The 25,792-nt window shown below is 37.8% G+C and overlaps 1 protein-coding gene across 1 annotated transcript in view; it reads left to right on the top strand.

The window, feature by feature from the left end:
• Positions 1-25,792, top strand: part of SKAP1 (src kinase associated phosphoprotein 1) — a 274,732-nt gene that overhangs the window by 50,505 nt on the left and 198,435 nt on the right. The window contains exon 3 of the mRNA XM_082679184.1: positions 12,126-12,151. Within this exon, the coding sequence (XP_082535310.1) occupies positions 12,126-12,151 (26 nt within the window). The remainder of the gene's footprint in view (positions 1-12,125; positions 12,152-25,792) is intronic.

The raw sequence follows: 25,792 nt of genomic DNA, 5'->3' as shown, positions 1-25,792 counted from the left end.
AATTTAGTAGGTCTGGTGTGAACACTGGGGAATTCGTGTTTCAATTAGGGTTCCAGAAGATTCTTAAAATCAGACAAGTATGTGTAAAAATCTTTATTAGAGGACACTATTTTTGTTTGGTAAGTAGCTACTTTGGTTTTAAACTGTATTTTAACAGGGGAATGAAGGAAGAAGAATTTGACTGGAAGTGTGAGTAGGCGGTTGGTTTGAGTGGTAAGGAGGGTCCCCCAATATGACTGGGGATGACTGACAGGAAAATCTTATCAGCAGGGTTTAGGGCCAGCCAGTAGCTGACAACATTTCAACCTAATTAGCTTCTAGGATGAGGGATGGAGATATGGTCAGAACAAATAGTCTTGGTCCTTTCCTTGTCCTGATGTTTGCCCACTGTCTTAAGTGCTTCCCTGTGGCCTGGCAACATCTGGAGACATTTCTGATGCTGGAGAATCCCTTGAAGTGGGACAGAACCACTGTCCTGGGATTGACTAGTTGTTGTGGTTGAACTGCTGGTGACCCCTGACCTGTATTGATACAGCAGTAGAACTGGTCACATAGTCATTAGCCTTTGGATCTAAATCACTTCCCTACTTTGTGATTTGGATAATTGGATACCTTATGTAAGGGTTTAACTATGACTGCTGTAAGTACTGTACAAAGAAATAAATGGGAAAGAATGATATTTTAGTATAGAATCTTGTACAATTAGAAAAAAAAGTCAAGTTGAGGGCAAAATTTTAAAATGATTTCTGAATTTTTGTGTACATCTCAGTTCTTAACTGGAAGGAAGTGTACACTTAAGGATAGGAGGTTTTTTTCTTTTAATTTCAGTAATGCATTGTAGGTCTTAGAGTGGTTACCAGTAGAAGCCTGCTTTCTAAATTCTGTTTTTATATACTTATTCAAATTTTGGTGCAGTGTGAATGAGTGAAATAATATTATGTCTTTAATTAGAATTCTGTTGGTATTTTTCAATTAATCTGTGTCAGTAGCTTTAGCATTTGTATTAAATCATTTTCTTCATGAAAGCTTTTAATGAGGAAACAAATTGATAGTATTTATATATTGGATTCTTGCCACTGTGATGTGTGTTCGGTTGTATCTTTCGAAGTATACTTTTGCCGGTCATTTTGTAGTTAGCCTTTGAAGCCAGGCTTTGGGGAAAAAAATTCTTCATTTGGATGAAGGTTTTAGTTTAACGAAGTTTACTTATTTTTATCTTTCTCTTCTTCCTTTTCTTCCCTTCCTTTGATTTCTTTTTTCCCCCTCTTACCTTTGTGTGAATAATTTAGAGGAAAAGGAGGGTACCTCTCCCTATCTTATTTGGGATAAAATCCACACTCCATAGCATTGCTTAGAGAGCCTTGCCTTCTGCCTGCCTCTCCAACCTTATCTCCACCCCTCCCTGAAATGTACTCTGTGCTCTACTCATGCTGAACTCAGACAGCCCTTCTGCTTCTCACCTTTGTTCACTTATTTAGCAAGCTCTGTGCTACTGCCCCTTGAGGGCTCAGTAACATAGAGAGACAAGAAGCTTGTGGTGCAGTACACAGATGCTGCTGAGGGGAGTGCACATATGTGCTGGGGGGAGCACCTAACACAGGAGACTGAGCTGAGCCTTGAAGGACCATCAAGGGTTCACTAGGAGAGGAAGGGGCCTGAAGGGGAAAGTGTGCCGGCAGAGAGAGCTGCGACATGTAAGAGCAGAAGCGTGAGCAGAGCAGGGGAGGACCAGGGTGGGTAAGCCACTGAAGGATTTCAAGCAGGGGAATGTTGAGACTTGGCTTGCATGTTGTTAGGTTGTTAGAATAATGATGGTGCTAATGACATAACAGTTGAGATTTATTGAAGGCTGCCAGGTGCCAGGCCTAATGCTCAGTTCTTTGTGTGTATCATCTCAGTTAATCCTCCCAAGAACCATACGAGACAGGTATGGTTATTATTTATATTTTAAAGATGAGGAAACTGAGGCTGTAGATACAGTCTCACAGCTAGAAGATGAAGATGCTGGGACTCCAACCCAGACGTGTCTGCAGAGCCTTTGCTCTTCACGGTCACTGCTCTTCTTTCTCCATCAGCACTGGGGGGAATGGGTCAGAGAGGAGCAAGGTGGCAGGTAGACCACTTGGGACATGGTTGTATTGATCTGGGTGAGGCATATTGAGGACTTGAGTGAATTCAATGCCCATAGAGAGGGAGAGGAGATAGATTAAAAATATATGAAGGGAGTAGAGGCTCCGGGTCTTTGTGAATGACGGGATGTACATAAAATAGAGAAAGAGGTAAAGGATGATTCCTAAGTTTCAGTTGGATAGATGGAGTTGTCAGCCATTGAAACAGGGAACATGAGATAGGAGAGGTTTGGGACTTTTGGGATAAAGAACAGTCCTGAGAAGAAGAGTAGAATAATGATATCTCCTGTTTTTGAATATTTTAATTGATTGTTAAAAGTATTTAATGTGTACAGACGTTATAGTCAAGTCTTTGGCCTTTGGTTTCTTCCCTGGCCAGCCCGAGCTCCATTGCATGCCCCTCCAGTCTTCTCTTACTCTCTTGTCCTTTCATCCTACAAGCCTAGAAAAATTCTAACCTTGGATCAATTCACCTGTCCACTTTTCCTGATCTTATACCTGGGCAGGTAATCAGTGCTGGAGAAAAATTACACAGTTGGGCTGCCGCCACAGTAAATCTTAGTCTCCACCCTCAGCTCCACCCTTAATGATGCCTGACAGTTATTTCACATGCCCCATGGCAGCAACCTTTCCAATTTTCCTCAGTATTCTTCCCCCTCAAATCTTCAGCAGTCTTTACCTTATCATATCCCCTCTCACTCTTGCTTGACATCATAGCCTGTTTCACAAGATAAAACAAAAACTTTCAGGTTGGAACCCACTCAGAATCCTGACCTGCCCCCTCCTCAAACATGTCTGCTTTGGGCCTCTGCCACCTGCTCTGATGGGCCTGGCCCCCCTGCCTGGCCTCCCTCTGCATCCTGGGCCTGGCCTCTCGGTGACCCTTCTCACCTCGCTCTCCCCCCCCCCCCGCCAGCCATCTTCCAATATCCAATCCCAGGTCCACCCCCAGCATCTTTCATCTCTAGGCAGTAAGATGGATTCTGGAATTACCCAGACCTGGGTTCTTCTGGCCCCAATTTTTACCTTGTGTGTGTTTTGGGTCAGTCACACCACTTTTGCACAGTTTTGCATAATTCCAGCCAACTGGCCCACAGTTCAGGCTTTCTCTCCTCTCAGTTCCTCACAGAGTGTCTGGCAAATAGTGGAGATTTATTACTGTTTGAGAGTATTCATAACTTGAGATGTAAAGGGTATGTTGACATGTTAATGTTCACAAATCCACACTGCCTGGAGGAGCCCTAGGAACTAGTCCAGCTTAAAAAGTTTGTGCAACATTTGCTCTCAGGTGAATAAAGTGACCATGTTCATAACAAGAAAAATATCAAAGGAATTTTCAAATAAATATCATGTTTTTGAACCTGTTCCTGATTCTGCACAAGATAAACTGTGATAGCTCCACAATGTGGATGTTTAAACTCTCATGGTGCAATCAGATAACCTCTCCGTGCCTCGTTTTTCTCATCTGTAAAGTGAGGGGCCGGGTTAAATGACCTTCAATGTCCTTCCGGCTGTAAAATTCAATGAGTATATGGTCCTCAGTCACAGAGTCATACAGTTATCAGTTATTCATCAATCAGATAACTAAGAGTCTCAGTGGTCTAAGGGTAGCTATTAACCTGAAGCAAGCAAAAAATAAAACAAGTTAGGTTCTGGAATGAAGTTGGGTCATTTGTAGAGATGTGGATGGACCTAGAGAGTGTCATACAGAGTGAAGTAAGTCAGAAAGAAAAAGTAAATATCATATAATAACGCATATATGTGGAATCTAGAAAAATGGTAGAGGTGATCTTATTTGCAAAGCAGAAATAGAGACACAGACATAGAGAACAAATGTATGGATACCAAGGGGGAAAGGGGTGGAGTGGGAGGAATCCAGAGACTGGGATTGACACCTATACATTATTGATACTATGTATAAAATAGACAACTGATGGGTACATACTGTATAGCACAGGGAACTCTACCTAATGCACTGTTGTAACCTACATGGGAGGGAAGTCCGAAAGGGACGGGATATCTGTGTGTGTGTGGCTGATTCATTTTGTTGTGCAGTGGAGGCTAACACGACATTGTAAAGCAACTATACTCCAATAAAAATTAATAAAACGAACAAACGAAAAAACAAATTAGTTCTAAGTATCAACCGTGACAAAAATGGCAGGGCAAGAGCTAAAGATAGTCCAGATTAAAATATGATAATCAGCTAGATTTCTTTGTATGTGAGTTCTACCTTGTTCTCTCTCAATACACACGTTTGGAACCAAAAGACATCTCTGACTTTCCTCCTGACTCTCCATTCCCAACCTGCCTCCACATCTGTTATCAAATCTCTTGTCCCTTCTTTTGCTCTCCAGCAGATTCCTAAACTGCTTCCCTCCTTTGCTCTCTCCCATCCAGGCTGCACACTTCTGCTGGATCTGATCACCGTGGACATTATACCCTAAAAACAAGCAAACCAACTCGCCCCTCAGTTGCTCCCTTTTATTTGCACAAAGAGAAAGAAACGTCAACTCTGACCTGACATTTAGGGTCTTTTATTTTGCCACAACATAGCTGGCTAGCATTTTTCTTTAATAGTTCATTAAGTTATACTTGGTTGTCTAGTACATGTAGGGTGTATGGGGATTGCATGGTCATAACAACCACAATTTGCAATGTTAATGCTAGAACACAGGGGAAGAACTATTAGAATGTAGGTTTCAGTGTTTCAGTGAAAGGGCATAATCATTTAGCTCCTGGATTTCTTACTTTTAGTATCCAGAGTGGATGCTGGATTGACATAGCAGGGATTTCATGTAGTGATAGTGTTATAGAAGACTCTAGTGGTGAATAGGGTTTTATTGAATTAATTTACTTTATATTATTTATTTTTTATTGTCTGGGAATGGACTTCTAAAAAAATTTGTTTTAGTCATGGGTAATACTGTCAAATCAGATAATGTTGCTTGTTTTTTTATTCACCATACAATGCCAATGTTTATTAAATTACTTTATTTTCTCTATATACTAGAAAATGGGGATTACTTTTTTTTTTTACATCTTTATTGGAGTATAATTGCTTTACAATGGTGTGTTAGTTTCTGCTTTATAACGAAGTTCCCATATCTCTTCCCTCTTGCATCTCTCTCCCTCCCACCCTCCCTATCCCACCCCTCTAGGTGGTCACAAAGCACCGGGCTGATCTCCCTGTGCTATGCGGCTGCTTCCCACTAGCTGTCTACCTTACGTTTGGTAGTGTATGTATGTCCATGCCACTCTCTCGCTTTGTCACAGCTTACCCTTCCCCCTCGCCATATCCTCAAGTCCATTCTCTAGTAGGTCTGTGTCTTTATTCCTGTCTTACCCCTAGGTTCTTCATGACATTTTTTTTCTTAAATTCCATATATATGTGTTAGCATATGGTATTTGTCTTTCTCTTTCTGACTTCACTCTGTATGACAGACTCTAGGTCCATCCACCTCATTACAAATAGCTCAATTTCATTTCTTTTTATGGCTGAGTAATATTCCATTGTATATATGTGCCACATCTTCTTTATCCATTCATCCGATGGTGGACACTTAGGTTGTTTCCATCTCTGGGCTATTGTAAATAGAGCTGCAATGAACATTTTGGTACATGACTACTTGTTTATTTTTAAATAAAAGTTTAATTGAGACCATTGTGTCTTGTAAGAGAACTTTGTGGTGCTGTCTTCTGGGGTTTCTAAAATTTGTGGATATAGACTCAAGATCACAGAAATATTAGCTCCCCGCAAAGGACCCAGGACTTTCTTATGACAGGTCCTTCTATTACTTGAGTTATGTGCTTATTGTCTGTTACCATAGTATTTATTTCCTGTCTTAGACTGACATCTCTTCATATGTAAGTTGTAAGTATCTCATATTTTGGACTAGATTGTAAGCTTCCTGTAGGCAGACACTAGGTTTTGGACTTCTGATGAATCGAAGGAACAGGGACTACAGGCGGCACCACTCCCAGAGACCTTCCCATTCTTGCCCAACTGTTTCTAAGGCTGATATCCCACCCCTGGGTCCCAGTCCTCTGATGCCTCCACCAGAGACTTCCACCAGATGGTGCTCTTTTCCCATTTCTGTTCTTGGGTGTCATGCCCTATTACCCTTTGCCCCTTGCCCATTCCTTCTGCAAGGTAGGAGATGGAACACTAGTAGGAGAAAGAGAATTAGAAATCAAGTGAATCTTCCCAAGTGAGAGAAGAGGTTATAGGAAATATCCAGTGCACAGACTATTAGTGTTGTTCAGAAAAGTCATTTCCTTGGGCGTAAATCAGTCTTTACCATGTGGCTCACTGCTCAAGGTCAATTACAAGGGTTGTCCTAGCCTTATTAACTTGCCGTTAAAGCCCAGGTGTCCATTTGAATTCTAAAATTCCATTTCTAATGCCAGGATAGCACTTCAGTTTTAGTCTTTGCAGTCTGTTTGGAGACAGCCATTACCAGAGAACAGAGATGGTCAAGAGGGAAATAGAGGTCTCTGGACACTGAGTATTGCAGATAGCCTATCCATTTAGAAGACACCACTGTTTTTGTGCAAAAAACTGAAGTTCAAATGTGGATATCTGTAAGCCATCAAGAAAAGATTTGATTTTTTTTAACAGGTGGTTTACCAAGACAGAGAATGTATGATAGGTTTTAAATTTCTGTAAGTCACAGGTAAAATAACACTTTTAACGCTTTAGTTGCAAAAAATTTTCATCTAGATGTTCTAGATTTATAACATTACAGATGTTGGCCTTTCTGCATAGCTAGGTTTATAATGCCATTGTAATCCTATGCATCTAACCCAGGGGGTCTTATCATTTTGGAGGCAGAGAGTTAGTCACATTTTTGGAAATCTGATGAAGTTTATGGACTCTTTTTCAAGAGAAAAGAAAACACATATTACTTTTCACCCACAATTTTAAGGAGTTCATGAATCTCCTCAAGCTCAAACAGTTGAGTCCATAGTTGACTCCAAATTAAAGACCTCTGAGCTGATTGCTCCCTGATACTAGGCTGTCTGACATAACAATTATACCTTCTCTTAGTACTAGATTTGTTTTCTATATTACAGCCAACAGAAATGCAGTTAATATGAAATTTAAGAGCTTGGGCTCTGGAACCAAGCAGTCCTGGATACAGATCTTGGTTCTGCCACTTAATAGCTACATGATCCTGGTCGATTTGTTTGACATTCCTGAGTCTTAGTTTCCTCATCTGTAAAATGGGGATAATAATAGTACTGACCTCATAGGATTATGATGAAGATTCAATAAAATAATACATGTAAAATGTATACTTAGCAAATACCTAGCGTATCTTACTTGCTGAATAAGTTGTTTTACTATAATTCGGAAATGGAATTATTTTTCCTTCTTAGATATTTCCAGTAACATGAGGATAGTTACAGTTGTCTTACCTACTTCACCAGGATTTATCTAATTAGCTAGCTGAGTGGGCAAAGCTCTGAGTATTTTAATCTCAATAACCATGTTTATTGGTTAGCTCCATGGTCAAGGATTTGACACCCACCCTGAAACCCCAAACTAATGATTAAAAGTCAATAGCCTCGGCTTCCCTGGTGGCGCAGTGGTTGAGAGTCCGCCTGCCGATGCAGGGGACGTGGGTTCGTGCCCCGGTCCGGGAGGATCCCACATGCCGCGGAGCGGCTGGGCCCGTGAGCCATGGCCGCTGAGCCTGCATGTCCGGAGCCTCTTGCTCCGCAATGGGAGAGGCCCACGTACCGCAAAAAAAAAAAAAAAAAAAATGTCAATAGCCTCATTTTTAGGAGAAATCTAATATTCTGTGAATCTTGAGTGGCAAACTAGAACAGTATGATTGCAATTTGAAAGATACTGAAGTATAATCTTAGATGGACCATATCTATTTCAGTCACCATTTCATCCGTGGCACCAGAGCAAAGCATATAGAAGACATAAAATAAATATTTGTTGACTGAGTGACTGAATTCTGTTACCATAATAAAATGTCTTTAGAGAAAGAATTCATTTTGCTGAGTGTTTTTAAGTTAGATTGTATTTTCAAAACTTTCCTCTTTTTAAAAAATTTTTTTAATTCTTTTGGCTGTGCTTCATGGCACGTGGGATCTTAGTTCCCTGACCAGGGATGAACCCGCACCCCCCTGCAGTGGAAGCGCGGAGTCTTAACCACTGGACCGCCAGGGAAGTCCCAAAACTTAATTTCTTGTTACAGTTCCTGTTCTGCAACTAGTCGCTAGGATTCAAAACTCGTCTGCCTTGATTACTAGCTTTGAAACCATGGGCAAGTTATCTCACCTCTTGAGGCCTTGGTTTCCTCATTTATAAAATGGTCATAATAACAGGGTTAGAGTGTGGAGGAAGTGAGTTAATATAAGAGAAGTGCTTAAAACAGTGCCCAACAATATGTTTAAAAAATCTTAGCATTATTATTATCATACTATTACTACTGCTGCTACAGCTGCAGCTGTTCATCAAGACCTCCTCAATATTGTGAGTTCATTTTATATTTACTGCACTTTTCCTTAAACTAAAGTTCAATTAAAACCTCTTTAATTAAAAAAACCACAAATAGCAGATTTTGTTTTGCATGTAATGTAACCCTAAATTTTCAAGACTTTATTCTGTGCCGTAGACTAAACGCTGTGAAATCTTGTTCTTTTTCATTTTTGGAGGCACAAGTTAAGATGGATTTATTGTGACTGAATGTGAAGATCATCGTCATCAATATGGTTGCAGCATTTTCTCTCTGCTCATTCTGTACTCATCTTTTTCAAGTTCCAAATATCATTTGCATGGACCTGGTGACGCTGAGTGTGGATATTGCAGAGGAGTGATAGCTTCCCTTTCATACTGAAGCTGAAGCTTCAAAGAGAAGATTAAAGAAGTGTTTGTTCATCTATCTGCTCAGCCCTGATAGGAAATTCTTAGAGGCTTTTAGGATAAACACAACTCTGTGTGTGTTTGCATGCTTTTTCTTCTATATACTTCTATTGTGGTCTTTGTATTTTGGTTTAAAATTTCTACTTTCAGACTTGTTGGAGTCTCTGGTTAAGGCATAATTGTTTTCAGAGTGAAGGATGAGAATTAGAAGATGTTGGCAGGATTTGACTAATGCCTCCTAAAGAGTGTAGAATTCTCTAGTGTGGAATCATCTTTCCAGAGAATGTGATGAAGGCCATCCATAGGATATATTTAACAAGACAAGATCAAGACCGCAAATGTGTCCAGCAGAGAATAATACATGGCACTCTCCAGTGAGGGATGAGATTGCTCACCTTTTGGCCTTGCTTTTTAGAAGTATCCTCTGTGAGCTGTGGGATAGGGGTGTGTGTGTGTGTGTGTGTGTGTGTGTGTGTGTGTGTGTGTGTGTGTGTGTGTGTGTGTGTGCGCGCGCGCGCGTGCACAGACTTTCTTTAGGGTTGTTACATAATTAATAGTTAAAATAAGAAGAGAGGGAAAAGAGGTAGGTTATCAGGATAGTTTTATACCTCTTGAGAAAGAAGGGAACTAACATTCCACTTTATGTCATTCCACATCAAGTTCTACATATGATTTTTATAGACAGAAATATTTAATTACAGTATCATCAAGAATAAAGCAGATTCTGCTATTTAACGTCAGCTAGATAGACCTGGCACTTCACTGGATTAAATTTAATTTATCTGTTAAATTTAATTCTTTCTCCATAATCAGCCTTCTTAAGATGTAACTACTATTGGGAGAAGCAATACTTAGTATGTGTGAACATATAACATCTTCTTAACTAACAAGAGAAACCAGGAAACCAGGACACTTTACAGTAGGTAGAGAAGGGAACTGAAAATATGTGTGAGAGTTGGAGTGGGGATTATGGGGGGAGCAGATAAAAGAAGAGACGGAGATCATTAGTAACATTTTATCTATTTAACAATTTGCCATGAGTTGGCCCTTTAACTGCCAGGGCATGGCTAAGTTTTTTTCTGGGTCAATAAATGAAAACAACATTTGTTAGCAAAGTTCTTTCTGTTGCCATTATTAACATTTTGGAAAGAGGAGTGCACACGTACAATTTGCACACGCTAACACCCTAATTTCTATTTATATTGAATAAGAGTTTGGGTAATGATTGGAATCGGGGGCCAAGGCAATGCCTTGAAAGAAGATGGAAAAATAGGAACAGAAGATGGAAAATTGGTCACCTTTGATAATTTGCTTGATTAGCTGTGTTTTACAGACAAGAGTTTTATGGAAAACTTTTCACAGTGGCCAGGTTCAGTGGGAAGCTGCACTGTCTGCTAGGTGGAGATTAACCCATCATACTAATATAAACAAATTATTTAAGTTACAGACAGTTTCAACTTACATATGCCCTTAACTCAACATGGATGCCCTTTCCCCCAGACGTTGCACCTTTACATTTCCCACCCATCTTTTTCTTATCCCCTCTCCCCTTTTCCACTGAAGATGTCAAAGCTGTTCTGAACTTTCCCTGCCCTCTAACCCAAGCATCTTACATTCCTTTACCTGATTGCTAGCCCAGAACTGTTCTGAGAAAGAACAGGAACAAGAAAAGTCAATCGCAAGGTTTCTTCACCTTCTCTTCCTCAACTCTGCTTATTTCCCACAAATTCACCTCTAGATTATGGCAACACACTCCCCGCATATCTCCTTCCTCTCCATTTTCTGAATTTTTATCTTATAAAGAAATAACCTAGGTGCTCACTGGGCTGGTGTTCCTCCCTAAAGTAGCCACACCTTATTTCAGTCATGTATGTACTGGAAGACACACCATTATCACCAATGTATTACCGTTTTCCTAATCTTTTTTTGGATTATGAATCTTTTTAAGAATTTGATAAAAGCTGTGGACTCTCTCCTTAGGGAAAAATGCTTTTATACACATGTACACTCCTGGGAAGTCAAGATGAGGATAGAAAAATTTTCTTTCTATTTAGAGACATAGAGGTCACTATGTTCATAGCAAGAATTCATGTGTGGTGACTGTAAGCAAGATTGGAGTCTGATGAGGAGTGAGTGGGAGGTGAGGAAATAAGGAGAAACTATGACAACACTTTTGAAAATTTCACTGTGATGTGAAGGGAAAAGGACAGCAGATGGAGGGATATGAAGGGCGTGAGGGAAGGTTTGCTTTATTTTTCTATGATCATAAATGCTTATGGATAGGGCCACACTGAGAGGAAGAGGTTGAATTTATACAAGAGAAAATCGATATAGAATCATGTAAGGTCCCTGTGAAGGCGGGAGGAAATGGAATCCAAAGTGAGATAGGCTTCTGTGGGTAGCCACTGTATACAGCATCGCTTCTGTCGGGGGAAAGCAATTTAGATTTCAAATAAGTGACTTACAGATGATCCTTGCTGCTACTGCCATTTCATTTGGTTTAAGACTTCAAGGGTTGTCGGTTTTGCCGATCATTTCTCAAAATAAAAGAGAGATAGAATGACAGAGTGGACTGCAAGAGCCCCAGTCTTGGCTCAGACACTAAAACATTAAGTAACCTTGAATCAGTTGTCACACTTCACCTGTAAAATTAAGAATTTAGGCTAGAAGGTATTTGGGGGTGTGTTGGGGGGGTGTTTTAGTTGTCATAACAACTGGGGGTGCCACTGGTTTTTGGTGCCCAGGACCAGTGATGCTGATTGTCTTGTAATACACAGGACAGGTTGTCACAACAAGGCGTTTTCTTGCTCAAAGCCTGCAGAGCTCCTTATGAGAAACCCTGGACCATGGTTAGGTAACATTTTAGGACCTTTCCAGCTCTCAAGTCAAGCTTACATAAGGTAGTATAACGAGTTAAATGTCCCTTTCAAGCCTTTAAGTATCTTTCGAATCTCAGGGACAGCCCTTTGGTTTTTCGTAGAGTAGGTAGTGCCTTTGGCTAGTTACTGACTATTTAGGAAGCTTTTTGGACTGGGTGCTATAGCTACCATATGCCAACCAAGATTGAGAAATACAAGTTTGGCTCATCTCCATTCTTTTTCCTTTTATTTCAGGTACTTTTGGAATTTTCAACCCCAAGGTGAGTCCTTTCTGACCGTTTATGGTTTTATACTAAAAATGTGTAGATGGTATTGTTTACTTCTGCATCTTCTAAATAAGCTTCTCCATAGAGTGGCATCAGCCATTTCTGAGGAAAGTTAGTGGAGTGTTTAATTAACCTTCACACTGCTGGGCCCCCCTGCCCTGCTTTTTAGCAACAAGGGGCCCTGATACTTCTGCCTTCTGAATGGGTTAGTGCTAGATTATTTTATAGGACCAAAGCTTTAATATGCTTTTATTCCTTGACCTTAGTTAGATGCCAACAGGATCCACTGGCATTCAAATAAAATGGTGGCCGAGTCCATAATAAAAGCCTTGGGAGGGCCCCAACTCAGCTAATCCTTCGTTTGCTCCAGAAATAAATTCCAGTGTGTTACCTCCTCGATCATAGTGCTCTTCTACACAGGCCGCCTGTCTGGCAACAGGAAAATGTCAGAAATGGAGTAGCGTTGAAATTCCCACTAGAACAGTGTTATCACATTTTAATATGAGCCTCACTGCAGCCTCAGTGCCTCTAATTGCTTTCAAACCATTGTTTTCCTGCTTTTGCTGGATAAACCCAGCATCTGGCATGATTCTAAAAAGTACAACAGACAGCTGTGTGCAAAATTGAAAAAAAAAAAAAGGAATAGAGCACATTTTTAAAAGGTTCAAAATTGAAATTTTTTTCTGAATTCAGTTTGAGGGGTTGTCTTTAAAGTATATGCATTCTTTATTTTTAGTACACTGGTTGAGAATGTCAGAAACATCATTCTGAATATTAATTATCTCAACTTGTTATAAATGGGAGATTTTTATCTTCTCAGAAAATCACAGAGAGTTTTAGATTAAACTTGAAAATCTAAAATAGCTTTATGAACTATTTTGCTCTATAACATTTTTTAACCAATTGCAAACTTTTCCAACATTTTTTATTCTCAACATTGTCAGTGTATCCAGTCTCAGTGAGCAGTAATACCTTAAAAAATTCAAACTGTGAGTAATGATACGAATTTTATTAAAGTTTAAACTTTCCTAGCTCATTCTTTCAAGTCTATATAAGGTTTTCTTTAAAAGCAAGTTTTAGGGCTTCCCTGGTGGCGCAGTGGTTGAGAGTCCGCCTGCCGATGCGGGGGACACTGGTTCGTGCCCCGGTCTGGGAAGATCCCACATCCCACATCCCATATCCCACATGCCACGGAGCGGCTGAGCCCATGAGCCATGGCCGCTGAGGCTGCATGTCCGGAGCCTGTGCTCCGCAATGGGAGAGGCCACAACAATGAGAGGCCCACGTACCGAAAAAAAAAATTTAAAAAAAAGCAAATTTTAAGGAATAAAAAAACTTTTAAAGCTTTTAAACTCTTGTAAATTAAAGTCATAGCATTTATAATATTTTAAATAATGTGATATAGTGTTACTATATATCTCACTGTCCTGAAGCATTTATGGCTGAAAACATAGATTGAGAATGGAGAATTTTATGTAATAATGTGGCAGTTTGCTTTGCAAAATGTGAAATATGTTATTCAAGGAATGGCCCTATAGTTCAGTGTTTAACAGATGTTAACCAAAATCCACAGGGGGCAGAACATGAATGTGAACTGGCAGAAATGAATGGAACTGTGAAGGTAGAATTTCTTACCTAAAGGAGAAATGAAGAATTAGTGTCAGAGATGTGGTATAGTAATGTGTTGAGAAGAGAAAATAATTTTGGAGCTTAACACAAGGGACTGTGTGGCGCTAAAAAGACAAAGGACACATCTTACCAAATTCTTCTAATAGTGGTACTGTAGTCATCTTCCATCATAGGGCAACTTCTACACAGTCTATCTCTCTTAGAAAGAGAGCAGAGGTAGAGCAGCCAAGGGGACAATTGAAAAGAGTTTATTTAGAGCAGAAAACTAAATTTACTTCTTGACAATGATTGGATATCTGTAGCAAATTCTTCGCTCATTTGGAAGTAAATGTAAGGAAAGATCAAATAGTAAAACCCATATTTATGTGTCTTGCCCCCAGCTTTGCTCCTCCCCCTAAGACATTTTCTGGGGATAGAAGAGGAAGGAGTATCTTTTACCTGGCCCTTCTGAGCAGATCTTAGCAGATTGTTTGCTTTTGAAATGTAGGGTGGGTGAGAGCAGTAGCAGGTCTATATAAGGTACTACAGGACAATTTAGAATTATGAAAAGAATAGGAATATGTAAGAAGGAGAAGAGATGGCAGGAGGATTTTAAGAGCCCTGGAAGACTAGGTAGTATTGGGAAGAAAGTGAGAAAGGACAGAAATGGTGGCCCCATACTTTCCTAGCATTTTTATCTATGGCAGGATCCTTGTGCAGGAAGATGATGGGATGAATTTGATTAACTCTGTTCATTTGCCTAAATACACATTTGTGTTCTTCAGGATATTTGGACCAGAGCCTGGTGCCCAGAAGGAAAATAGTCCTTAATTATAAAAGATCTCTTATTTATTAATCTCTTTATTAGCACACATTTAAACATCTGCTTATATAAGTGATGAGTTGTCATAATGTGCGGCAAAGGTAACCTTTAAAGAAAGATGCTTGGGAGAGGGGACTGCCTAGACCTAGAGAAGGATTTCCAGCAAAATGTTTCTTATCCATCATTCCATTCAATCCCAGGTTTAATGTGATGGAGGAGTGATCATTGAATAGTATTAGGGAGAGTTTTGTCCCTGTTCTGGAGAAGAAACATGGCATGGTAGAAAGAACATGGACATTGAGGACTGACAGACCTGAGCTCAAATCTCACCTGTACCATTTAGCTAAAGGTTATGTGAACTTAGTAAGTTGCTTCATTTCTATGAACCCTGGCTTCCTTATCTATAAAATGAGGATGTGCCAGACATTGTGCTAAGTACTTTACATGCATTATCTTATTTAACCCTTAGAACAGCCCTATGAAATAGGTACTGTTAATATACCCATTTGATAGATGTGGGTACTGAGGCGTAGAGTAGTTAAGAGAATTGCTCAAGACCATTCCCCTCAAGGATTCTAACTTGGTCAGTCTGACTTCATAGTATATACTCTTTTTAGAAAAAATAGCAGCTTTATTGAGATATAATTCACATGCCAAAAAATTCACCCTTTATAAGTGCCCATCAGTGGTTTTTAGTCTGATCACCGAGTTGTGCAACCATCACCATTATCTAATTTCAGAACGTTTTCATCACCCCAATAAGAAACGACATGCTCATTAATAGTTCCAGAGCCCAATATCTTCGTTGCTGTATTTTACTGTCTCATTGCAGGGTTGTCATGAGGACTGGTAGTAATATGTTTAAGCCCTAGCACGGTACCGGGACATGGTGTAGTTTCTGTTTATGGTTGTGTTGTTGGTAATTCTTTCCCTCATATTTTCACCTAAATTGTCTTATTGGTCTACTGTCAACTTCCTGAGTGAAGTTCATTTAAAAATAATGAAACAGGAAAAAATATATATATAATCCAAATAATTTATTACTTTAATGTAGAAAGAACGTAAATGAAAGGGTTCTTTTAATGGGCTCAAGTACAATTGTAAAACATGGGAAAGGCTTTTTATTTTTTAATAAGATTGAGATTCCTTTGATAATTCAAGTCCTGCTTACTTTGAGAACTTTTTCTCTACTTAAATTCACTTAAAGTTACAAAGAAAATTCATTGGAATCTTTGCCATGGAACTTTTACCATTTCGGCAATCAGATATTCAAAACACGATATTAGTCGAATTTCTAAACAACAATATTAGTTTTACCTTCTCTGTGGTGACCTAAATGGGAAGGAAATCCGAAAATGAGGGGATATATGTATACATATAGCTGATTCACTTCACTGGACAACAGAAACTAACACAACATTGTAAAGCAACTATATCCCAATTTAAAAAAAAAAAAGGTTTTTTTCAAGTTTAGTGTTTTGTGAAGGAAAGAGCATGAGCTTTGAAATCAGACCTGAATTCGAATCCCAGCTCTTCTACTAACAAGCTTTGTGAGCTATGACAAGTTACATAACCTCCTCATCTACAAAATCTTGCTAATAATATCTACTTTGCACTTATTGTGAGTTGTAATGAATTTTAATGAGATGATGAACTCATGAGGAGTGCTTGCCACTTGGTAGGCACTTCCTGAAGTGGTAGCAAGTATTATGTTTATGTTTCAAAGTAGGACTCTGCAAGTAAATCCATGTGTGGAACTTGGGTAATATATATTTCACATATCTTTCCATAAAATTCATCCATTCCAGCTTAATCCTGGTGTAGGGCCATTTAACTCACCATGTATATATTTGTGAGATTTTGCATTTAAAGGATGTGTGCAGACTTTTTATTAGTAGGCACTTTGGAGGTTAGATTTATGAGCCTATTGCTCTGTAACGTCTGAGGCATGTTGAATCGAAGCATAGATGTCACCTTCTCGTCTCTTACTATCACATACTTGGAGCATGTAGTTATGACAACTACAAGAAGCAAGCCATTAAAGCAGCAAAGAAACACCATCTTAGCACTAAAAAAAGGATAGAAAGGTTTCCCTTTGAAGTTGAAGAGAAGTGTTTTTGAATTAATGGAGTGTACAGTGATTTTACTGTTTTATTTATGAAAATACTCTTTGCCTTCATGCCAAAAGGTTTTAGCGCAGTCATAAGTAGGATTTACACAAAGAAACACAGCCAAAATTTATGACGTGTTTGCAAATGTAAGAAAAAGTCTGAATTTACAATATTTGTAATTTACTGTTAAGTATCTTTCTATCACTATTCCTGGAATGCTAATATTTTATAAACACAAGTGTTGGTTATGAACCTAGAATATCCTAACCTATACTACTTTTTAAAAAGAAATCTTCCAGAATGTTTTCCATGTCTTTTGGGGATTTAATAGGGGGAAATGTACACAGGACGAATGCTCCTGCCTTTGGCTTTAGCCCAAACTTTTAGCATCAACAATCTTGACAGCTGCTTTTGTGACTTGACTTCCTTTGGACCTTTTTCCCCCTTTATTTATTTGCTACATTTTATACAAATTAATCTGTAGAAGGTAGACATATACACACACACTGTTTTTGAAATTAATTACTGACTTTGATACCTTTTCAAATATTTTACTTCCTATACATCTACTGGTTGGGTTTTTTAAAGAGTGGAATAATGCAATGATGCATTTTAAAATTAATGCACTGTTTGGCAACTACTGTCAAAGAGAGTTTTTTTTTAAAAATAAAAGAACTAACTTTTTTTCTTTTTAACATTAAAATTTTCTAAGATTTTTATGTCCTTTGTAAATGTCCTATCCTAGGATATAAGATCTTGAGACATAAGAAAAAGAACTGACTTTCATGCAGGCAAAAGAAGAAATCATTTGAATCAGATGCTGCTGCCTTCTGTATTCCCTACACAATATATTATACACAAGGATGTTCATTTGTAGCATTGTTTGGAATAGCAAAGACTCCAAACAGCCTAAATGTTCAGCAATAGGGGACTAGTTAAAAAAAGTATGTTACATGCATTTAATGGAGTGCTGCATAGAGATTAAAGGAATATATATGTGTATCATGGAGCTGTCTCCAAGGCATATTGTTAAATGAAGAGGGCAATTTGGACAGTGTACTGTGTACAGTGTACACACATGCGTGTACGTGTGCTTGCTTTTTGTGTGTGTGTAGGCTATTTTTGGAAGGATATACATGAATCTAACAGTGGTAGTCCTGTTGAGGGGGGTATCAGTGTGAGTACAGAGAGAATCTTCATTATTTATATCTTTTGGTACTATTTGAATTTCCACCATGTGCATGAATTATTTTTTTTTGACTAAAAGTTAGTTAAAATAAAAGCGAGATGAATCTATTTGTGCTGATATGAAGCAACCTCCAAGATAAATAATTAGGAGGAAAAGCAGGATACAGAACAGGACAGATGCTACCATTTGTTTTAAAAAAAGACATACTGCCCTCACAGACACTTCTTACATTTAGATAGAAAATTCATGGAATACCCAAGAAACATAACAATGGTTGCTCCTGGAGAGAAGAACCAAGAGAAGGGAGGGAAGATGAGCTTTCATTATTACATGCCTTCTTACAATGTTTGAAATTTTTGCTCTGGGCACACTTAACTTTTTTATTTAATAAAGCTTACTGTAGTTAACAATATTGTATTGTGTATTTGAAAGTTGCTAAGAGAGTAGATCTTAAAAGTTCTCATCATGAGAAAAAAATTGTAGCTATGTGAGGTGATGGATGTTGACTAAACTTACAGTCTTGGAGGGGGGAGTCTTTTCTGTTAATATATTTTCAATTCATTAAAGGATATGGAAAATCCAAAAAATTCTTCTCAATATATACGTGTATTAAATCACTATGCTGTACATCTAAAACTAATAAAATATGTTAATTACATATCAATAAAACCGGGACGAAAAAGAAGCGTACCAAAAAAACTTGATTTAACACGGTAGCTTTTTTTCAGTATATTCATAATTTGGTAGTTTATACCCATTCATTCTTTTTCCTTCTTATTTATTTTTATATATGAATTTATAGGCAAGATCCTGATGATGATATAAAATAGCAGCATTCTCTGTTGTTTTGTGTTTGGGAACCAGTAGGTGTGTTGAGTTAACTTAGCACTTATAAGTGAATTTTAAAATAAATAATAAAACAGCATCATATAATACCCATGGTAATGATAAAGAATACCTTTTTTGCCCTATCTTAGTCTTTCTTTTTTCCATATGTGCTAATTAAAAGTTCATAGAACTTCTGACCCTTGTCATTATGTAGATGGCAAAGAAAATAAAGTAATTGATAAATTAATTACTGCTTTAAGTTTATTCGATTAGGCTGGAAACTTTTGTTGAGGAAAAAAACTTATAAACTGTTTCTTTTAGATAGAATTATTCCTGGACCAATACAAAAAATCAGGTAAAGAGTACAGTTCCTGAACATAGAATCTTGGCATAAGAATTAATTTACCTCAAGAATTGTGTTTCTAATGAATTTTCATGTGTTGGACACAAAGTATTGAGAGAAATGTCTGGTTAATTTGAATACAAAATTTTGGGTGTTTCTGCTTAAAACTCTTTGTGAATAAGCCCTTAGACTTGAAACCCAGTGAATTTGTTTGATATTTGGAGACTAAAAAAGGTGATGGTTAAGCCCAATTCTGTTACAAAGCATTTCACTGTGCTTCCCATCAGCACATACTTCTCTTGGAAACTCATTTAATAGTTATTGTTTACTGGGCTCTCTCCTACTAAAACAGTAAAGGAACTGTTAAGTTATGTACAAGGGGATTTATATGATGTGTAAAATAAAGATAATAAAGATTCCAATCACTGCTAACTCTTGTGAGGCAAAGAGTGGAAGAACCAATCTTAACACACACTTGCCAGCTTAGAAAGTTCTTGATCATAGTTCATCTCTAAAAGGTATTTTCCTAAACGTACAAAGTGATACCACTTACTTTCCTTAAGATTAGTGCAGTTTCCTTGTTAGTGGTACCCCAATAAAGAAGGAAAAATAAATTTTAAATATAAGGAGATACTTTTCCATGTGAAACTTCTGTTCCAAAAGGGACCAACATTGAACAGAACTGTTGATGGTGAGAGGTTTTGGTTGTTGATGTTGTCGTTAACACACGTGTTGTTTTCATACGTGAACAGGAGTTCCTATGCGTGGGGCACGGGGAGGCCAAATCTTGTCACCCTTTGCCATTCCAGCTTTAGTGGTATTGGAGGTCTATATTACTCACAAAGAAAACCCACTTTTTCTTTAGTATGTTAAAAGCTGTTTCACATTTTCAGGCCTGCTTATCTTACCCATAATCCACTCTTTATTATATGTCGTTTTACTTTTACTTCTTGGTCTCTTGTAAAAACTTTTCTTATATCTACCTGTAGCCTGTAGATCATGTCGTCCCATTCTTCTTTAGCAGAAGATATTGGAATCCAACTGGCCTTATAGTTTCTCTCAAGAAGAAGTAATGTAAACTGATTGGGATATGATAGATCCTAGTATGCATCAGGACAGGAAGGGGGTGCTAAGGCCTACTACAATTTGTTGTTTGGGAGAAAGAAAAAGAGTGGAAGAGAAAGATAAACCAATAGTAATAAAATTGCTGCATTCCTGGCTAATTACATATTTTTGAAGCATTTTCCTACTGTGAGACTTAAGCATGATGGTGCCAGAAAGGAAATGCATTCTACAACTAGGCCAGGTCAAAGCTATATTTGGGTGCAGAACATGTTGGCTCACTTTCTATGAAGCAGCATCAAAATACCCAGGAGCCAATAAAATCACACAGAATGTGCTGGAAAAAAATTCAACATATTGATCTGACTAAACCCAAAGTGTTGTGTTAAATTTTGTTAGCATGAGTTTCATGCTAAAAAGTGGTATTTTTAAAAAATCACTGCAACAATGCTAGTATAGTACATTTGAACCTATGAATTGGACCAGCTCCTTCTTGACCAAATCATTGACCACATTTGACTTTCTCTATTAGTTCCATGCCTAATGTGACTACAGTATTCCTACTGCTTATAATAATTTATACTTTTGATTATAGTTCATTACCTTACTGAAATGAAAAAATACTAATTAATAGCACATGCCATAAATTCAAGTCACTGGCTGCCATTCAGTATGCTTTGCCTTTGAGTAATGATTGTCATTTATAAAGCATGCAGATTTGGAGACTGTACAGCTCAGTGGATTAGAACAAGAGCTTAGCAATCAGACAAGGTGGTGTCAAATCCTGGCACTGCCACTTATGAGTCACTTGTATGACTTTGGGCAAGTTGTTTAATCTCTGTGTCTCAATTTCTTTATCTGAAACTTTGGGTTAATAATATATAATTAATAATATATCACAGGATTATTTTGAGGATTAAATGAGATAGGACATAAAGAGTCTTGACCTAAAGCCTATAACCGGTAAGAGCTTAGTAAGCTATTGTATTTTTACTATTACTATAGCTGCTTTCTCCTGTAAGTCAAAACATGTTGAAAATTCAGTTGAATAGCTTCATAGTAAGACTTAAACACTGAGAATACAGTGGAAAACAGAATGATGAACTAATAATTCCAGGTTAAGATTGCCTGGTTGCCATATAATAAATGCATTCATTTTACAGTGTATTTATCTACATACTACCAAATACCTAGGTTTACATGTTTTGAATTCTGTCAAAATCATACTACTATTGGAAATATTCTAACTCAGCAGGTTCCATTTTAGTAGCAGTTGAACAATAACAGTGGTAAATGGAATGTGTTACTGTAAAGCCGGAATGATGGCTGACAGGCTGTAATTTGCTTTATGAAGTGTGCGTTGTCACATATACAATTATCTGGCTTATATTTGTTGCTGTCAGCCCTCCAGTTTGTTAATGTCCAGAAGTTATGCCTTTATGTGAAACTTAAGGGTTAAAAATCTCAGCATTTTCCTGCGGAGGGGAGGGGAAGGAGCAGGGGGATTCACACAGTGGCTACCTTTTTTTTTCCTTTTTTGAGGAACTAGGGTGATGCTACACACTGCAGCCCACCCTACTGGTCAAAATGAAAAACTGCATCATAAATGATTTTTTTTTTTTTTTTTTTTTAAAGGAGGGAGAAAAAATGAACTTTTCCATTGGCTCCCCTGGGCATTTTCCTGTCCAGCTCACCACTGAAAGATGTAATTCATTTTGGAAATATTATTAAACTATGCTGCCCTTTTTGTTGTTGAATTCACAGGTGTTGTAGTGATTGTGCTCTAAGCATCCAATCAATTTGATTTCATTTCTTATCATTTAGACTGTGCTGTCTCTGCAAATGAGATCCCTAAAGGTTCTTAAGAAGTCTGTTACTCTTTGCGTGATTATACAATTAGTAAACAGTATCCTAAGCTAAAAACTGAGTCATAAGCTCTACTTATTTCTTGTACATTCAAGATCTAGTTAGAGCAAATTTTCAGAAGAATGATAAGTGGAAACTTTCTTTGCCTGGCCCATCATTTGTTCTGTAGACTTAATGACATTCAGTACTATTATACTCACTGCCAGGGCCTTGGGAAAAAAAAGAATATTTATACATTGAGTTATGGCTAGGTGTAGGAGACAAAAAAAAAAGATGGGCAAGAAGTCAGACTGTCTAGAACAGAGAAGAATTTGAGACCTTCACTATACATGGATTAATCACAAGAACTAACCACGCAAATCCAAATGGATATTTAGAAATCGGTGAAGCCTCTAACATGTTCTGTGGGAAACGCCATACATTTTCTAATGCATGAGTATGTGCAAAATGGTTATCTAATTTATAAAGGAAGTGTTGACAGAACTTTAGCTTTGGTGTTACAAATGTGCTCCATACTGTGTTTACATGTGAATAACATTTCACATATGTACTCAGTATATTTCTTAGATTGGTGTTATATTCAATAACTTAGATGAATGGTTATAATAAGGAATAATAAGCTGCAGTTTTACTAATCTTACCTTAGTTCAGCTTTGGAAACTGCACTACTAGGAAATTGGTCCATGAAAATCTGGCAATATTCATGCTATCAAGCATGAAAACTACCTGGATTTGGATCAGGGACCTTTATTTATAGCATTTTATTTAGGATTTATTAGTTTAAAGAAGGAGCTTTGTGTCTCATGGGTTCTTAAATATTAAATAGAGTCGGAAGTCATGTGTTCCCTTCTAATGGCAGCAATAAAAACAAAAACAAAGAAAAAGCAGACAATTTTACATTAATTTAAATTTCCTTATATTATCCAAAGATAACTTGGTGAAGTAATAGCATACCCTAGAAAATTTTCAGCCATGCCATGTAAACAGTTGGTTGCAGATGTGAATAAAGTGTTTACAATATAGCTTATAATTAATTAGAAGAAAAGTGTTGATGACTTCATACTAACAAAAAACCACATTGATCCTTTACAAATTGAATAAGCAAACATATATTTATATGTTTTATCTATTTGTTATTCTTATTTTGTATGCTTAAACTGCTTTCTGTCTTTTTTTCATTTTTTTCTCATTTCTAAGTAAAATCATCATTATGGCCTGTTTTTGTCCCTAAAAAGTACCTGCAAGTTCAGAATCAGATGGGTTTGCTCTGAGTCAAAATAGTTACAAGGGGAACATCATCATGGTTCATTTTCCCCCGTTTTGTTCGGAATTGAATTAGGAAATGAAAGTTTTTAGCAGTTTAATTCACTTCTCCATAAAGTTTATGAAGCAGCAACAGCTGGTTGAATCCATGACAGAAAAAGCCAACTTCTAGTGGCTAAGCTATTGTTTCAGAATTAAGGGAGAAAACTCATTAGCTGTTAATGAAAACACAGAAAAAAACAAATAGCACAGAAACCCTAGCAAATAATTACCTTACACCTGACACAAAGCTGCTTTATCTTTCTGCTCCAACCCTCAGAAATTCCCAACTTATCACTCTATGGAGCATGAATGAAATTGAGTTTGACTCTAAGGAAAGAACAATAGAGAAATCATCCTCCTTGTAGGCCCCTCAGCATGATATTCAATGGAGAATCTGCCACTGAATATACTAAGGGGTGTATCTAGTACCCAATTCTTATGACACTTAGGATAGAGGAGCAAACGACCAGCTAATAGCAGGTGAACCCTTGATATAGTTCCCCCAGATCTTGTTTAGAAATACAAAAGGAAGGGACTGGAGGTAGTGGATGTGATTAATGGAGATATTGTGTGTTAGTATATATATCTGGATAGAAATATATTGATTCTGAGCAAGTTGCAATGGGAAAGTGTGTCTCTAGTGGCAAGGGGTCTTGCTTGTGAGAAAGCCACTCAGAGCAGATGGAATTCTAAGCCCTAATTGTAGAGCTGCTGAGTGGAAATGTCTGTCACTATATTTTGTGATCATTTATGTCTGATCCCACTGGACTATGGTTGTGGCCACTTGGAACTGCGATTATAAGATCCATAGATGAAACCAGAGATCACTTGAGATTATGTTTTAAGGAAAAATGATGTTCTAAACTTCAACAAATCCAAAATGACCACAGTAATTGCTGGTTCTTCCATAAAATTTTTCACCCATGCATCTTGAGTAGCTGTAATCATTTTAATTACACGGGAGTGTCTATTTATACAGTGTCACAGGCTTTTTTTCTGTGTGTGCCCAAGGGAGTTGGGCCACTTGATAAGACACTGAAAACACTTATAGCAACATTTCCATCACCGGGAACTAATTACACTTGGATGTAAAACATATTTTTAAATGTTTCCCCCTTTGCAACCATTTTTAGTACTGACCTAGGCTCTGTTTTTGCTGCATTGAGTTGGATACCTTTGTCGTATGCTTTATGGAGTCATGGTCTTGCATTTAGCACAGAGGTAGCTGTTAAAAGCCCACCTTGGGTAACTATATTTAGATACCATAGGAATCACATGGAAGTGACTTTTCCATCTGATGTTAGTAAATCAGATGGCAGGTATTTTGGATAAGACTTTAAAAATGGAAGCCCTAAACGTAACTGGATTGGATCCTGGGACAGAAAAAGGAAATTAGTAGAAAAACTGGTGAAATCCAAGTAAAGTCTGTAGTTTAGTTAATAGCAATGTACCAATGCTAATTTCTTGGTTTTGACAAGTATACACTAGTTATGTAAGAAGCTAACATTGGGAAAACTGGTTGAACAGTATATAGGAACTCTTTGTACTGTCTTTGCAATACTTATAATAAATCTAAAACTATTTGAAAATTTAAAAGTTCATTAAAAACAACAACAGGGCTTCCCTGGTGGCGCAGTGGTTGAGAGTCCGCCTGCCGGTGCAGGGGACACGGGTTCGTGCCCCGGTCCGGGAAGATCCCACATGCCGCGGAGCGGCTGGGCCCGTGAGCCATGGCCGCTGAGCCTGCGCGTCCGGAGCCTGTGCTCCACAACGGGAGAGGCCACAACAGTGAGAGGCCCGAGTACCGCAAAAAAAAAAAAAAAAAATCACGAAATAAAACAAAGCCCCTCCTTATTTGCTTAAAAAAAAAAAAAAGCCTGGACTGCTAAAATATCTAAGAGTAAATTTGTCAAATTTTTGAAGCATGCAGAAAACTTTGAGTCTAAAGTGATAGCTGATAAATAATACTCAGTATATCCTACAAGTGTTTAATTTTGCTTGGCAACCCAAACTACTACTTTTTTTTAATGGATTTTGGTTTGGCTCAGAAATTTTAAATTCCTTTAACCTCACAGCTCACTTTTGGGTTACCTGCCAGGCAGTCCATTTAGATTGTCTTGATAAAATAATTTCAGTAGATTTGCAGTGGTGTTAAGTGGGATAGGGAGGGTGGGAGGGAGACGCAAGAGGGAGGGGATATGGGGATATATGTATACGTATAGCTGATTCACTTCGTTATACAGCAGAAACTAACACACCATTGTGAAGCAATTATACTCCAATAAAGATGTTTTAAAAAGAAATTTGAGTATGTTAACCCTCCGTTCAGTATTTGAGAATTTTTCTGCTTATAATAGAAATTTCACAGTGGTACTTCAGCAGAACTATAAGCTTTGTGTCTTGATCAAGTAACCTAGTAAAGTAGAGAGCATTTCTTTTGATTCCAACCAGTGACTGTTGTGTGAGGTTGTTTGTTTTTTTAATTTTACTTTTATTCTCC

Source organism: Grampus griseus, assembly GCF_964374135.1.
Source record: "Grampus griseus genome assembly, chromosome: 20".
Classification (NCBI taxonomy): Eukaryota; Metazoa; Chordata; class Mammalia; order Artiodactyla; family Delphinidae; genus Grampus; species Grampus griseus.
This window is presented reverse-complemented; position numbering and strand designations above follow the sequence as displayed.